Genomic DNA, 17162 nt, shown 5'->3' on the forward strand with positions numbered 1-17162 from the left:
ATTGGGGGTGATGAGTGTTCTCCTTAGACAAGATGGCTAAATTTTGCTCTTTCTTCTTTTATTCTGATACAGTTCCAGCTAAAATACACTTGCCTAAAACTCTTGAAGGCATGGGAGCAGTTCATGCCCTCCGAGGGGAGGTGATCAGCATCAAGATTCCTTTTAGTGGTAAACCAGATCCCGTGATTACCTGGCAGAAAGGACAAGATCTGATTGACAATAATGGTCACTACCAAGTCATTGTGACAAGATCCTTCACATCACTTGTTTTCCCCAATGGAGTGGAAAGAAAAGATGCTGGTTTCTATGTGGTCTGTGCTAAAAACAGGTTTGGAATCGATCAGAAGACAGTTGAACTGGACGTGGCTGATGTTCCTGACCCACCCAGAGGAGTCAAAGTTAGTGATGTCTCACGAGATTCTGTTAACTTAACATGGACTGAGCCAGCTTCTGATGGTGGCAGCAAAATCACCAACTATATCGTTGAAAAGTGTGCGACTACTGCCGAAAGATGGCTCCGTGTAGGACAGGCCAGAGAAACACGTTATACTGTGATCAACTTATTTGGAAAAACAAGCTATCAATTCCGTGTAATAGCTGAAAATAAGTTTGGCCTAAGCAAGCCTTCAGAGCCTTCAGAACCAACCATAACCAAAGAAGATAAGACCAGAGTTATGAACTATGATGAAGAAGTTGATGAAACCAGAGAAGTTTCCATGACTAAAGCATCTCACTCTTCAACTAAGGAACTCTATGAGAAATATATGATTGCTGAGGATCTTGGGCGTGGCCAGTTTGGAATTGTCCATCGGTGTGTTGAAACATCCTCCAAGAAGACATACATGGCCAAATTTGTTAAGGTTAAAGGAACTGATCAAGTTTTGGTAAAGAAGGAAATTTCTATTTTAAACATTTCCAGGCACAGAAACCTCTTATATCTGCATGAATCATTTGAAAGTATGGAAGAACTGGTTATGATTTTTGAGTTCATATCAGGACTTGACATATTTGAACGAATTAACACAAGTGCTTTTGAACTCAATGAAAGAGAAATTGTAAGTTATGTTCGCCAGGTCTGCGAAGCACTTGAGTTCTTACATAGTCGTAATATTGGAAATTTTGACATTAGGCCAGAAAATATCATTTACCAAACAAGAAGAAGCTCTCTAATTAAAATCATAGAATTTGGTCAGGCCCATCAACTGAAGCCAGGAGACAACTTTAGGCTTCTGTTCACTGCCCCTGAATACTATGCCCCTGAAGTCCACCAGCATGATGTCGTCAGCACAGCCACAGATATGTGGTCACTTGGAACCCTGGTCTATGTGCTGTTGAGCGGTATCAATCCATTCCTGGCTGAAACAAATCAACAAATGATTGAGAATATCATAAACGCTGAATATACTTTTGATGAAGAAGCATTCAAAGACATTAGTCTGGAAGCCATGGATTTTGTGGACAGGCTATTAGTAAAAGACAGAAAATCTCGCATGACAGCCTCCGAGGCACTCCAGCACCCATGGCTGAAGCAAAAGATAGAAAAAGTCAGTACTAAAGTTATTAGGACTCTGAAACACCGACGCTACTACCACACCTTGATCAAGAAAGATCTCAACATGGTGGTATCAGCTGCCCGAATCTCCTGTGGTGGAGCCATCCGATCTCAAAAGGGAGTGAGTGTGGCTAAAGTTAAAGTGGCATCCATTGAAATTGGCCCTGTTTCTGGGCAGATAATGCATGCAGTTGGCGAAGAAGGAGGATATGCCAAATATGTATGCCACATTGAAAATTATGATCAGTCTACTCAAGTTACCTGGTACTTTGGTGTCAGGCAGCTAGAGAACAGTGAGAAATATGAAATTACCTATGAAGATGGTGTGGCCACCATGTACGTTAAAGATATCACCAAATTTGATGATGGCACCTATAGATGCAAAGTAGTCAATGACTATGGTGAAGACAGTTCCTATGCCGAGCTATTTGTCAAAGGGGTGAGAGAAGTTTATGACTATTATTGTCGCAGAACCACAAGAAAAGTTAAACGCAGAACAGATACTATGAGACTCCTGGAAAGACCACCAGAATTTACTCTACCTCTCTACAACAAGACAGCTTATGTGGGTGAAAATGTCCGGTTTGGGGTCACTATCACTGTCCACCCAGAGCCACGTGTAACATGGTATAAGTCAGGTCAGAAAATCAAACCAAGTGAGGAGGATAAGAAGTACACTTTTGAGACCGACAAGGGACTTTACCAATTAACAATCAACAGTGTAACCACAGATGATGATGCTGAGTACACTGTTCTGGCGAAAAATAAATATGGTGAAGACAGCTGTAAAGCAAAACTGACTGTAACACCCCACCCTCCTCCAACAGATACAACCCTTAGACCCATGTTCAAACGTCTGCTGGCAAATGCAGAATGTCAAGAAGGCCAAAGTGTCTGCTTTGAGATCAGAGTGTCTGGCATCCCTGCACCAACACTGAAATGGGAAAAAGATGGCCAGCCACTGTCCCTTGCACCAAACATCGAAATTATCCATGAAGGCCTGGATTATTATGCTTTGCACATCAGAGACACTTTGCCTGAAGACACAGGTTATTACAGGGTCACAGCCACCAACACAGCTGGATCCACCAGCTGCCAAGCTCACCTGCAAGTGGAACGCCTCAGGTATGTCAAACAAGAGTACAAGACTAAGGAAGAACGTGAACGGCATGTCCAAAAGCAAATTGACAAGACACTGCGGATGGCTGAGATTCTGTCTGGAAAAGAAACTGTGCCACTGACACAGGTTGCCCAAGAGGCTCTGAGAGAAGCTGCCATCCTTTACAAGCCAGCTGTAACTACTAAGACTGTGAAAGGAGAATTCCGACTTCAGACAGAAGAGAAGAAAGAAGAGCGGAAACTTCGCATGCCTTATGAGGTCCCAGAGCCACGGAAACACAAAACCAGCACCATAGAAGAAAACCAGCGCATTAAACAGTTTGTGCCTATGTCTGACATGAAGTGGTATCAAAAGATCCGGGATCAATTTGAGATGCCTGGGAAAATCGACCGAGTTGTGCAGAAGAGACCCAAGCGCATCCGCCTCTCTAGGTGGGAACAGTTCTACGTAATGCCCCTTCCCCGAATCACAGACCAATACAGACCCAAGTGGCGCATTCCCAAGCTGTCCCAGGACGACCTGGAAATGGTGAGGCCAGCACGCCGTCGGACGCCTTCACCAGACTATGACTTTTACTACAAGCCTCGACGACGTTCTCTAGGCGATGTATCGGATGAAGAGTTGCTCCTTCCCATCGATGACTACCTAGCTATGAAAAGGACAGAGGAGGAAAGGCTTCGTCTGGAAGAAGAGCTTGAACTAGGCTTTTCTGCTTCACCCCCAAGCCGCAGCCCTCCACGGTTTGAGCTCTCCAGCCTGCGCTACTCCTCACCGCAAGCTCATGTCCAGGTGGAGGAATCAAGAAAAGGCTTCAGATATTCCAGCTATCAGGTGCCCACCAAAGAGGAGACAAGCACAAGTTATGCAGAACTGAGGGAAAGGCATGCCCGGGCCTCCTACCGGCAACCCAAACAACGGCAGAGGATCATGGCAGAGCGGGAGGATGAGGAGCTGCTCCGTCCAGTCACTACCACCCAGCGCCTGGCTGAGTACAGAAGTGAGCTGGACCACATGTCAAAAGAAAAGTCACAAAAGAAATCAAGAAGGCAGAAGCAAGTGACAGAAATCACCGAGATTGAGGAAGAATATGAAATCTCCAAACGTGCTCAGAGATCCTCTTCCTCCTCTGTGTCAAGACTGCTGCGACGCAGAAGGTCCTTGTCCCCATCCTACATAGAGGTCATGAGGCCATCGGCTGAGCTCATCCGTTCACATCCACTGCCAGCTGAGGACTATGAAGATGACGCAGAAAGAAGGTCCCCCACACCCGAGAGAACCCGTCCACGGTCTCCCAGCCCTGTGTCTAGTGAGAGGTCTCTCTCCAGATTTGAGAGGGCTGCAAGGTTTGATATCTTCTCTAGGTATGAGTCCATGAAAGCCGCCTTAAAGACCCAGAAGACATCAGAGAGGTCCTATGAAGTGCTGAGTCAGCAGCCATTTACACTGGACCATGCCCCTCGAATCACCCTGAGGATGCGCTCCCACAGGGTCCCCTGTGGCCAAAATACTCGCTTTATCTTAAATGTTCAGTCTAAGCCAACTGGGGAGGTCAAATGGTACCACAATGGCGTTGAACTCCAAGAGAGCAGTAAGATTCGTTACACCAATATGAGCGGAGTCTTGACCCTGGAAATTCAGGACTGTCAGAGTGAAGACAGCGGGACATATAGGGCAGTGTGCACCAACTACAAAGGTGAAGCATCTGACTACGCAACCTTGGATGTGACTGGAGGTGATTACACTACCTATGCCTCCCGGCGCAAAGATGAAGAAGTTCCTCGGTCTGTCTTCCCAGAGCTGACCAAGACAGAGGCCTATGCAGTTTCCTCATTCAAGAGGACATCTGAGATGGAAGCAGCCTCTTCAGTTAGGGAAGTGAAATCACAAATGACAGAGACTAGAGAGAGTCTCTCTTCATATGAACACTATGCATCTGCAGAAATGAAAAGTGCTGCCCGAGAGGAGAAATCCCTGGAAGAGAAATCCACACACAGAAAGATCAAGACAACTTTGGAAGCAAGAATTCTAACAAAGCCCAGGTCCATAACTGTCCGTGAAGGCGAGTCTGCAAGGTTTTCTTGTGATACTGATGGTGAGCCCATACCAACTGTCACCTGGCTGCATGGGGGACGGGAAATAAGTACTTCTGCCCAACACCAAGTGACCACCACAAAGTATAAGTCAACCTTTGAGATCTCCTCAGTCCAGGCTTCTGATGAGGGCAGTTATAGTGTGGTGGTAGAAAACAGTGAAGGCAAGCAAGAAGCACAATTCACCCTGACAATTCAAAAGACCAAGGCCACTGAAAAAGCAGTGACATCGCCACCCAGAGTCAAATCCCCAGAGCCTCGAGTTAAATCCCCAGAACCTCGGGTCAAATCCCCAGAGCCTCGGGTCAAATCCCCAGAAGCAGTTAAGTCTCCTAAAAGAGTAAAATCCCCAGAACCAGTGACTTCTCCCCCAAAAGCAGTATCACCCATGGAGACAAAACCCACCCCTACAGAGAAGGTGCAGCAACTACCAGCCTCTGCCCCACCCAAAATAACTCAGTCCTTGAAAGCAGAAGCTTCCAGAGATATCGCGAAGCTAAGCTGTGCAGTAGAAAGCAGCGTGCTATGCGTCAAAGAGGTCTCCTGGTATAAGGATGGCAAGAAACTCAAGGAAAATGGGCATTTCCAATTTCATTATTCAGCAGATGGTACATACGAGCTCAAAATCTCCAACCTCACTGAATCTGATTGCGGAGAATATGTCTGTGAGGTTTCTGGTGGTGGTGGTACTTCTAAAACTAACTTCCAGTTTACAGGACAAGCCTTTAAGAGTATCCATGAGCAGGTTTCAAGTGTCTCAGAAACCAAAAAATCAACAGAGAAAACTGCTGAGTCAACAGAGACCAAGAAATCTGTTCAGAAAACAGGGGAATCAACAGAAACCAAGAAAGCAGAAACAAAAGTTCCTGAGCCAATTTCCTCCAAACCAGTAATTGTTACTGGGTTGCAGGATACAACTGTCTGTTCAGATAATGTTGCTAAATTCTCCATTAAAACTACCGGAGAACCCAAGCCAACTGTCAGTTGGAACAAGGATGGCAAGGTAACCATCTCTTAAATATTTCTTAATTTTATCTTTTCTCCTCTTCCCCTCTCCCAAAGAAAGTTTAAGACTACGTTGTCTTAAAATTCCAATCACTTGCATATTACAGGCTATTACACAAGGAGGTAAATATAAGCTCTCTGAAGACAAAGGAGAATTCTTTCTAGAAATTCTTAAGACTGATGCTTCTGATGACGGGCTTTATACTTGTACAATAACAAATACAGCTGGATCTGTGTCCTCGAGCTGCAAACTGACAATAAAAGGTAGGCTAGCTTTTGTTCTTACCAGCATTTTTTTTTTTTTCAGAAAATAGCACTGATACATTCCTATGTGTTGTCTTCAATGCACAGATAATTTCTGCACACACATACAAAGTATTAAAACTGTTTCAATTCAGTAAACTGTTTGTTCACTGATGTACAAACACACATATATGAAACTAGTACATACTTCTGTACTAGCATAAGAAGAATTAATTGGTTCTGAGAAAGAGTACACTGGTAAGGCATTTGCCTTGTCTGTACCACATATGATCCACCAAATCCTACCAGAAGTGAGCCCTGAATTCAGAGCCAGGAGTAAACTCTGACTATCACTGGATATGGGGATCCCCACCCCCCAAAAAAGTTCTCATTCGGTGCCTAATTGAATGTGCTGTTCTGCTTGTCAAAAGAACCAGCCCCTGTTCCCAGGAATGTTTGAAGGATAAAGTAGGAAGTGATATAAAGACATTGTGGAGTGCTTGGCCACCTTGATGGTGACATGAGGTAATTGCATATCAAAACTATAAATAGGCTGGAAAGGAAAACAACAGGTAGAGTGCTTGCCTTGCATGCAACTACCCTTGTTTGATCTCCAGCATCCCAATGGTCCCTTGACTACCACCAAGAAAAATTCTTGGATGCAGATCCAGGAAGAAGCCCTGAACATTGTTGGGTATGCCCCCACCCAAAAAAAATAAACATTGATTATCATTATGTGACCTAAGCTATAAGAGTTAACATTTCAAAAAAAAAAAAAAAAGAACGTTGGTGTCTGCCACATGCATAAGTCCCTAAGTATGATAGCATAAAAAAAATTAAATTCAGGAGCCAGAGCTGTGACACAAATGGTGCACGCTAGCCTAGGACAGACCGAGGTTCGATCCCCCAGAGTCCTATATGGTCCCCCAAGCCAGGAGTGATTTCTGAGTGCATAGCCTGAGTGTCAGCGGGTGTGGCAAAAAAAATTAAAATTCAGGAAAAATTATACTTTTTCTTAAACCTTTGCTCTTGTTAATTTTCCAAATTTCAAAAAAAAATTTCTTTCATTAAAGAGCTGTATTAGTTTTCCCAATTAAAATTGGTTTGTTTTCAGGTTAAGAGTGATAGTATACCAAGTGAGGTGCTTGACTTGCATGGGGCCAACCCAGGTTCAGTCCCTAGCATCCCATATGGTGCCTAGAGCCCATGAGCAGTGATTTCTTAGTGTAGAGTCAGAAGTAACCACAACTGGGTGTGCTCAAAACAACTAAACATAAAAGTTGTTTTAACTTATCTCATTCTTCTAAAATATAATTCACTTTTAACTAATTAAAATCTCCTGTCCCTGACTTTTCTACATTTTTTCCTGTCATAAAATATTATCTTTTGTTTAATTCAAAGAATCATTACACTGATTTCAAAAATCACACATGACAATTTTCCAAGATTGGGACTAAAAGAAGTAGGTACTATCAACACAACAAAATCAAGTCAACATTTTTTTTTTCCTTATTTATCGTTTACTTGCAGAGATACAGGATACAGGATCCCTTTCCAATTAAATTTTACCTTACAATTATTTCTTTTTAGCAGTAAAAGAAACTGAGACACAGAAACTATCTACAGAAAAAATCTCTGACATTACATCTCAGAAGTTGGAAATTTCTCAAAAAGCCCTAAAGTCTGAAGAAATCGAGAAATCAGAAGCAACCTCCCTAGAAAAATCTATTGTCCATGAGGAAATCACTAAAGCTTCTCAAGCCTCTGAAGAAATTACAACTCATGCTGAGATTAAAGCCTCCTCTACCCAGATGAACATAAGTGAGGGTCAGAAAGTGACACTGAAAGCCGACATTGCTGGTGCCACTGAGGTGAAATGGGTCCTGAATGGAGTCGAACTGGCCAACTCTGAGGAGTACCGCTACGGTGTTTCAGGCAGCAGTCACACCCTCACCATCAAACAGGCCAGTCGTAAAGACGAAGGAATCCTCACCTGCATGGGCAAAACCAGGGAAGGAGTTGTCAAGTGTCAGTATGATCTCACCCTGAGCAAAGAGGTCTCTGGTGCTCCTACCTTCCTTTCACAGCCCAGATCGCAAAACGTGAATGCAGGGCAGAATGTTCTCTTCACTTGTGAAATCAGTGGAGAGCCATCTCCTGACATTGAATGGTTTAAAGATAAGGTGCCGGTAAGTTCAATCATGCATGTGCTTTGGCAGACTTGAAATAGCACATCTACTCCTAAAGAGCTCAAATACTTGTCTTCTTCATTTCAGATTTCTATTTCTTCAAATATTAATGTAAGTCGTACTAGAAACTTATACTCCCTCGAAATCCGAAATGCATCAGTAATGGACAGTGGAAAGTATACAATCAAGGCCAAAAATTTCCATGGCCAATGTTCAGCTACTGCTTCTCTGACTGTCCTTCGTAAGTATATCATTGCCATTTTCCTCTTTTGCTTTAGGATTTTACGTTTGGGGCTTTGAGGGAGGTACTTGACTACTGGACATAGCACTGGACATTCTCAAAAAGGCTCATTAATTTTCATATATAAAAGGAGCAAGCTGCTATGGATTCATCCTTAAGGTCCAAGTTTCTTTATAGGTAGACAGAAACATGGATACGTTAACTTTCAAAGCAAAGCTACTAACTATCCTATTTATTTTCAGTATGAGCAACATAGGAATTACTTTCTATGTAACTAATCATTTTTCTATTGATGTGTCTAGCATTTGCATGTAATTAGTGCAAGCACTTAAGGATTTCTCAGAGACCTTGAGCTAGCTCTGAGTAAACATGTCTATAAACATGTTTTGCTTATGCTTTGATAGCAAATGGATTTTTTTTTCTGTGAATTGCATGTTTTAAGTGTCCTGTTTCTTCACATGTCACCAATTAACCAGATATCATTAATGTCCATTGTATGGATGTTATGCTCCACAGCTCTAGTTGAAGAACCTTCCCGAGAGGTAGTACTGAGGACAAGTGATGACATGAGCTTGCAAGGAACCTTCTCCTCTCAGTCTGTCCAAATGTCTGCCTCTCAGCAGGAGGCTTCCTTCAGCTCTTTCAGCAGCACTAGTGCTAGCAGCATGACTGAAATGAAATTCGCAAGCATGTCTGCTCAAAGCATATCTTCCATGCAAGAATCCTTTGTAGAAATGAGTTCCAGCAGTTTCATGGGAAAATCTAGTATGACACAGCTGGAAAGCTCAACAAGTGAAATGCTCAAAACAGGCATAAGAGGTAAGCAATAATATCACTGATAATGGTAGACAAGCCCAGAATTATGGTGCTGTCTTTAGGACATAAAAAAAAAGTTAACATTCTATTTTAATTTTATTATTTTAATTCATTATTAATTAAATGATTAATGTTTATCATTTTTATTTTTATTTCTATTTATTTTTATTGATCCTAAAATTTTTTTTTGCTGTTGTTCCATAAAGGAATGCCACCTAAGATTGAAGCTCTTCCCCCAGACATCAGCATTGAAGAAGGCAAAGTTTTAACAGTAGCCTGTGCTTTTACGGGGGAACCTACCCCTGAAGTAACATGGTCCTGTGGTGGAAGAAAAATTGAAAATCAAGAACAACAAGGAAGATTCCATATTGAAAATACAGATGACTTGACAACTCTAATCATCATGGACGTACAGAAACAAGATGGTGGACTTTATACCCTAACTTTAGGGAATGATTTTGGATCTGACTCTGCTACTGTGAATATAACCATTCGTTCCAATTAAGAGGGCTTGTGCTCTCACACACATACCAGACTGACACTTAACCTTTCACAAATGATCCACATGGACTAATTTTTCTTGATCTGTAAATATTTTTAAAGTAGTTTTGTATCAATTGAAATGAGTCACAGTTCAAATATATGCCTTCCAATCTTTTCCTAATTATTGACCTAAAATATTATACATTTTCTAATGACATGTACATACTGTATATAGCCGGATTAACGGTTATAAAGTTTTGTACCATTATTTTATGACATTTACAATGTAACTTTTGAAACTGTTGGTAGGAGAAAGTTTCTTATGGAACGAATACCCTGCTCAACATTTAATCAATCTTTGTGCCTCAACATACTGTTGATGTCTAAGTATGCCTCAGTGGGTTGAGAAATTCCCCATTGAAGATGTCCTATCCACCTAAAAGATGAAGCTGTGCATATCACCTGATGTGTACACTAATACCTAATCAAATCAGAAATGTAAGGCATTGGTGATGTTTGTATTACCCTCCTTCAAGCAACACTTTAACGTCTTACATTATATCTGATTACGTCACACTCAAAATTTTCATGACCTATGGAAACAGAGCAAAGTGTAACGGCCAACACTTTGTTCGCTCCTTTTACACTGTCTCTGACCATAGAGAGTGCCTGGATAGCTTGGAAAAGTAACATCGCCTGGCCATCCCTTCATGAAACCAAGCTATTCAAGTATTCCTATGCCAGAACAGTGTCAACTCTTGGGGGTCCCTAGGTGCAGCCAATGCTTTTGTGTGGTAGCTCTAAATTTAAATTACACCGAAAAGCTAGGGCAACTAAGCAAGGAGCCACAGCCAAAGAAAGCCTATAACAACAACAAAATAACACACTGAAGCTGTTGTTGAACTAAAAACCAATTTACTGATTGCCCAGACTGTCAATTTGATGTAGTTCTTTTCATGCAGTTAGAAATGTAATTGTTAGTTATGATTACTGGACCTCCTTGAGATAGTAGTGACAAAATAAAGCAAGCTATCTGCACCTCAAAAATGTGTGGTTTTCTGTGAAATTCTGGGTTTGGGAAGGTATACATACACCTTTATGAATCACAGATAACATAAAGCAGGCCAGAGGGCTCTAGTATACAGGTGGTAATGTGCTTCCCTTACATGCAGCTAACCCCAGCATTGCATATGGTTTCCTGAGGACAAAGCCAAGAATATCCCCTGAAAACTTCTGAGTATGGTTCAAAAGATAAAGAACTCAAGTTCAAATCATGTTCTTTCTCCATCCTAGAGATGGGCTCTCTCTCTCTCTCTCTCTCTCTCTCTCTCTCTCTCTCTCTTCTCTCTCTTTCTCTCTCTCTCTGTCCCACCCCACTCTCTCTTGCTCTTCTCTTTTTCTCCTGTCTTCCCTCTCTCCCTCTCCTTTCTCTCCACCCTGGAGACTGACCACATATCTTGAACACATTTCTCTTTCTCTCTGCTCTATCCCTCTCTCCCTCCCTCTTGCTTGCTCGCTCTTATTCTCTGCCTTCATATTTATCTAAGTAACTTTCCTTAAATAAAATATTTTACTTGGTGCCGGACAGATAGCATGGAGGTAAGGCATTTGCCTTTCATGTAGAAGGTCATTGGTTCGAATCCCGGCAACCCATATGGTCCCCCAAGCCTGCCAGGAGCGATTTCTGAGCATGGAGCCAGGAGTAACCCCTGAGCGCTGCCGGGTGTGACCCAAAAATCAAAACAAAAAAAAATTTTACTTTACTAAAAAAGAACAGCTTGGAAAAAAAAAAAAAAAGAACAGCTTGGTCCAGAGGTAGTTTAACCTGTACCACAGAATAGGTTCCACCGTGGAACATCATGCAAATGCCAGTTCTTATGGCCTCTTAGAGTGGGCAGCACAGGCTCGGAGGCAGATAACAGGATAGCAAACAAGATAGCGTTCAACCAAGTAGATACTGAGACACATGCATTGGGGGGGGAGGGGAGTGGCCAGAAGCCACAGTTTTCACAAACACCTAATATTCTTTATATTTTTTGATTTTGGGGGCCACACTTGGTGGTGCTCAGGGGTTACTTCTGGCTCTGTGTTCAGAAATCACTCCTGGTAGGCTCGGGGGAGCACATGGGATGCCAGGGATTGAACCTAGGTCAGTGTGCAAGGTAAATGCTCTACTTCTGGGTGCTATCACTTCAGCCTTTTTTATATTTTCTTAAAATGAGAATGGCAGAATTGATGAAGGAATTCTGCAAAGTCATTCCCATTCTGACTCAACTGAAGGATCATTTATACTGATGAGAATTCTGAAACAAGTGTACTTCCTGTCGGTGCAGCTCAAAGCTCCTAAGATACAGTTTGGAACTAGAGAAAGGAAGGCCAATAAGCTGCCTACTGGAACTCTCTATCCAAGGTTTTAATGTGTGGCTTTAGCCCACAGTTGCAGAACATACTGCAATGGCAGACTCCTAGGAAAGTCTTTCACGGGCACTCTGGCAGGATCAACATGAACCTCATTTCCAGTCTACCAGCCAGACTCCCTTCCCTCCCCTCTTCCAAGAATAGTACCCCCTAGAGCAAGCTGGAAGGCAAATTCTTGCCCCACACAGCCTCACCTCAAATATCTGATTAGACTAATCCAGATTAATGAGCCTATCATACCAAATCTTTGAGCAATCTTCAGTATCCTCTGTGCCTTCTTTTGCTGAACGTAAGTCTCTAACATTGGCTACATCAAAATCTAATAGAGGAATTATGCAGATGCACTCAAAACCCAAAATGTCAACATCAATCTCTATTGAGCAACTAGCTATGAGCTCTCACTTAAGGAGGTTACCAAGCTCCATTGACTGATTCCCTCAACATCAGGGAATAACTAACAGCATCTATCTCATGGGCTGCTGTGAGGGTTAAACAATGAGCACATGGAAAACAGCTCATGTTTTTAACAGGAGAAACATGCAGCCATCAGTTGAGATTGGGGCATGCAGTGTTGGGAATCAAATTTACAACCAACATTTAGCTTGTTATCTACCCCTTGAGCTCTCTGCCCAGCTCTATGTAGAATTCAGAGCAGTACCTTGCACAACACCAAGTCTAACACTCTTTATTAGGGATCACTATTCAGAACAATACAGCCTACAGATAAAACACTTTTCATTTTTATTTTAATTCCACTTTCCCTTCAGTTGTTGGTGTAGTGACTGAGGTTGCATTTACTTAGCTGTGGAGCTCACACTTGAATATGGTGCTCACACATAGTTTTGGGGGTCATATACTTTAGTAGTGATGTCCATGTCCAAACACGCTTGGTTGTGGTGGTTCAAGAACCGCACACTGTGTATGGGTATGGATTGTCCAGACATGTGGGATGGTTCCAGGGATCAAACTTGTGACCTTAAGCTTGAATGGCAGGTATCTTGCAGCTGAGATATGCCCCTGCTCCTCAGAGACAGCATTTACAAGGGGACCTAGTATAGTCCCCTTGCAGGACTTACTCCTGGAAGTGTTCAGAGGGCCATACAGGGTGCTGGAGATCAAATCCAAGTCAGTCTTGTGCAAAACAAGTACCCTATCCACAGTACTATATCTTGGGCCCCTAAATATTCATAAAGGTACACTGAAGAGTTTCTAATGAGTGACCAAAGTGGTGTACCTTTGATCTAGTAAAATAAATACAACCACTTAATATTTACATTTGCACTTAATCCACATTAAAAAGTATTAGCGAATAAAATTAGCATTACTAATTGCAGCACTAGAAAAAGTACCAAGGCCTTTTGTAAGGAAGGCCGAAGTTCCACTATTAAGTCAGATCCCAAGCCTACCTATCACCACAGTTTATTATTTGCTTTAATTTTAGTCAATCTGATTTAGATATACAACAAACCAATTATCATGGTTTTAAACAATATTACTCTCTCTTTAACTTCCAAAACATGTTATACATAAATCCTTAGTGTCTGAGAAAACTTTGAAACATTTTCTCTGCATTGCTGACATGGCTCAGTTTTATTAATTTATAAAATCACTACAGTAAACAAGCAGAATTTTCATAGCAAAAATGAAAAGTACACCTTTTGGTATTAGGGAGAAAATGTTTAAAAAAATGTAATCACAAAATAAGTACATGTGTGTTTTAAAATGAGGCTATTTTTCTCTAGGAATAAAAATCCTACTCTAAATATGTTTCAAAATTAAATGTTGTAACTAAATTGTACCTTAACTAGTTGTATCTAACATCGTATTTTCTATGTTACCATGCTAGAGAATAACTTCTATAAATTTCAATGTTTTCAATTTCACTTCTAATTACACCTAGTTCACCCAATAACTCTTATCAAAAGAATCATTCATTATTATAATGAACAACAACAAAGATATTTAAAAGGCACACAACTGTAATTTAAAGCTAGAATTCCAGTTACAAATGGTGAATGAAACACAAATATTTGTTTTCTCTACTTCCAAATCCATCAAAGGATAGCACAAGAATAGTGAGGTTATCATTGCACCCTGATGAAAATAGTCCATTAAAAAAAAAGGCCGGGGGGGGGGGGGGGGCAGGAGAAATGGAGCAGTGTTAGGGCCTTTGCCTTGAACGTGCCTGACCTAGGACAGACCAAAGTTCGATCCCCTGGCAACCCATACGGTCCCCAAGCCAGGAGTGATTTCTGAGGGCATAGCCAGAGTAACTCCTCTGCGTCACTGAGTGTGGCCCAAAAACCAAAAATAATAATAATAATAATAAATACATTTTTAAAATACCAGAAACAGCAGGTGCCAGTTAAGGAGGAAAAAGAACCCTCATTCACTGATGATGGAAATATAAACTGGCTCGTTTTTTATGGAAAAGTCTGAAATTTGTCAGTTACAAATAGGAAAACGGAGCAATAACACAATAGGTACACACAGTGTTTGCCTTGCAAACAGCCAACCTGGGTTCAATTCCTGGCATCCCATATGGTCCCTAGAGCTTGCCAGGAGTGATTTCTCAGCACAGAGCCAGGAGTAGCCCCTGAGAGCCACCAGGTATGGCCCAAAAAACAAAAAGTTACAAATAGAACCACTATTAGATCAGTATTCCATTCCTAGGCATCAACCTTAAGAACACAAAAACACTCATTTGAAAAGATGTCTACTGGGGCTGTTTACAACAGCCAGTATCTAAAACCAAACCATGTCCAATGGGAGCTGAGTGGATAAAGAAATTTTGTAGTGTAAGAAATATTCCTTTTTTTTTCCCTCGGCAACACCATTAGAACTGGAGAGTGTAACTCAGAAAACAAGTAATAGTGGTCTCGATCATTGGTTCTCTAGAAAGAAAACCAAAAACAAAACAAGAGGACAGAACACACCCAGAACCAACCCTACATGCCATTCACAAAAATAAATTGACTGTAGGGAAAGTTGAGTATAAGGCAGGGGTGGGGAACTTTTTCTCTGGCAAGGGTACTTAGATATTTGTAACATCATTCATGGCCCACACAATATAGGCAGACAGGCCACTAGCAGCTAAGAGGCTGAGAAAAATCTACCCCTGTATGTACCAGGGCCAAACCACAGGATTTTGAAGGCCTGCTTATATGGTCTAGAAATGGTAAAAAGACTTGCCCTTCATGGTAAGTAAAGAGTCCCCTGGACAGTGATACTGGCACTATGGTGGTGGGGATGGGATGTTGATAATACAGCCTTAAAGTAAATTACAAACTCTGTAAACAAATGTTACCTCAATGAATTACAAATATGTTTTCTAAATTCTCCTATCATGAAAAGGAATTCAATTTCTGGGATAAATAATTCAAGAGTAAGATAACTTTCAAATTGGAAGATGAATACTAAAACAACTAAGAGTAAAAAATGTGCATCTCTGGGACACTAAGCTTGGAGGAACTACTTTTCATTTTAACCTGTCTAGTACCATTTCTTTTTTAAAATCTTAGTCAAAAAGTTAATAACTTTAGTTTTTTTAAAAAAAAAAATAACTCAATTTGAAGAGCTTAATTTTATAAATTCAGTAGGCTTTAAAGCAAGGGGATTGAGTACTAAAATCACAAGGAAAAAAAGCCCTATTGGCTTACTTCATTTTTCTCACTCACAAAAACTTATCAAAAACGTTGTCCTGGAGTCTCTAGAAAAGACCAGGCCAGAACACTTGCACCAGAACACTTGTGACTACTAGGTTCAAAGAACAAACCGAGGGCTGCTGAGATTGCAGAGGGTTGGGGCTTGTCTTGTATGTACTCAACTTGGCAACACCCACATAAAGTCCCCTGAGCACCATCAGAAGTGACCTGAGCACAAACCTAGAAGTAAGTCCTGAGCACAGCTGGGTGAGGCCCCAAAACAAAAACAAAAATTAAAATACATATTTAGAAAATGAACGTCATTTAATAAGTCTCCATTGTGTCCAAATTTATATTACACGTGGTATTAGTATAAATCAAATAATATTAACCTATTAGCATATTACATTACCTGAGATCTTACGATGATTTTCTAAAGGCACAGTGACAAAGCTTCTCCTTCAGTGCGAAGGATGAAGTACTTCATCTCTTGTCTTGAAATTTAAGTTTAAACAGGAGTACTAAATGCAGGGCTTGCCCCGATTGAAGATAATTCAATCTAATATATAATAAAATTCAAATGTAGTCCATTACAAAAGCCTCTCCTCTAAACCTCCTTCATTATGGTGACCTGAGATTCCCAGCTTCTGTTTTTTGAAACAAACAAAAAAAAAAAAGCAGGCATTAATTTTACTAAGATCACTGGAAGGTTAAGAGTAGATTCTCTAAATTTCTCAACATGATCTAGAACAAAGCATAAAAATAACTACTATAACTATGTATCAGAGAAAATTCTGACAAGGGACTGGGGATCTCAAACTCGCAGCCCACGGGCCGCAAATGGAGCGTCGGTACAACATTTTGTGGCCCTGCCCTAGAGGAATCTTCTTTTGTTTTATTTTGTTTTAGTTGTTTGGGTCACACACCCCAATGTTCAAGGCCTACTACTGACTTTGCACTCAAGGATCCCCCGACTTTGCCTCCTGCGGCCCCCAGGTAAATTGAGTTTGAGGAATGAGGCTCTGAGTTCAATCCCTTGCACTGCCTGGGCTCCAAGCACGCTCAAGCACTGAATGATCTGGCCTGCGGATCTACAGGACCCCTGATCATTGCTTGGGAGGCCTTCCACATTGCCCAAAACAGCCATAGACAATCCTAATAAGTTAAATAGTTAGAGGATTCTACTTATGATAATTTTTCTTACATTCAATTTTTTTTAATTCAACAGTCATGCATACTTGAAACACTCTTTCAAATGCAAAGTTCCCTCATACTTTATATGGTTTTTCATGCTACCAACTCACTGCAAAACCTAGATAAAAATCGATATCCATTTTTACCCATTCAAAAAAAATGTCACA

The 17162-nt window shown here is 41.2% G+C and overlaps 1 protein-coding gene across 1 annotated transcript in view; it reads left to right on the top strand.

Moving 5' to 3' along the window:
• TTN (titin) overlaps nt 1-9910 on the top strand; it is a 299294-nt gene extending 289384 nt beyond the window's left edge. The window contains 6 exon segments of the mRNA XM_049772873.1: nt 73-5765; nt 5875-6031; nt 7601-8199; nt 8287-8440; nt 8957-9259; nt 9463-9910. Coding sequence (XP_049628830.1) covers nt 73-5765; nt 5875-6031; nt 7601-8199; nt 8287-8440; nt 8957-9259; nt 9463-9761 — 7205 coding nt within the window. The 3' untranslated portion in view covers nt 9762-9910.
• The last annotated feature ends 7252 nt before the right edge of the window (nt 9911-17162 follow it).

The sequence above is a fragment of the Suncus etruscus genome, chromosome 5, assembly GCF_024139225.1.
Source record: "Suncus etruscus isolate mSunEtr1 chromosome 5, mSunEtr1.pri.cur, whole genome shotgun sequence".
Lineage (NCBI taxonomy): Eukaryota > Metazoa > Chordata > Mammalia > Eulipotyphla > Soricidae > Suncus > Suncus etruscus.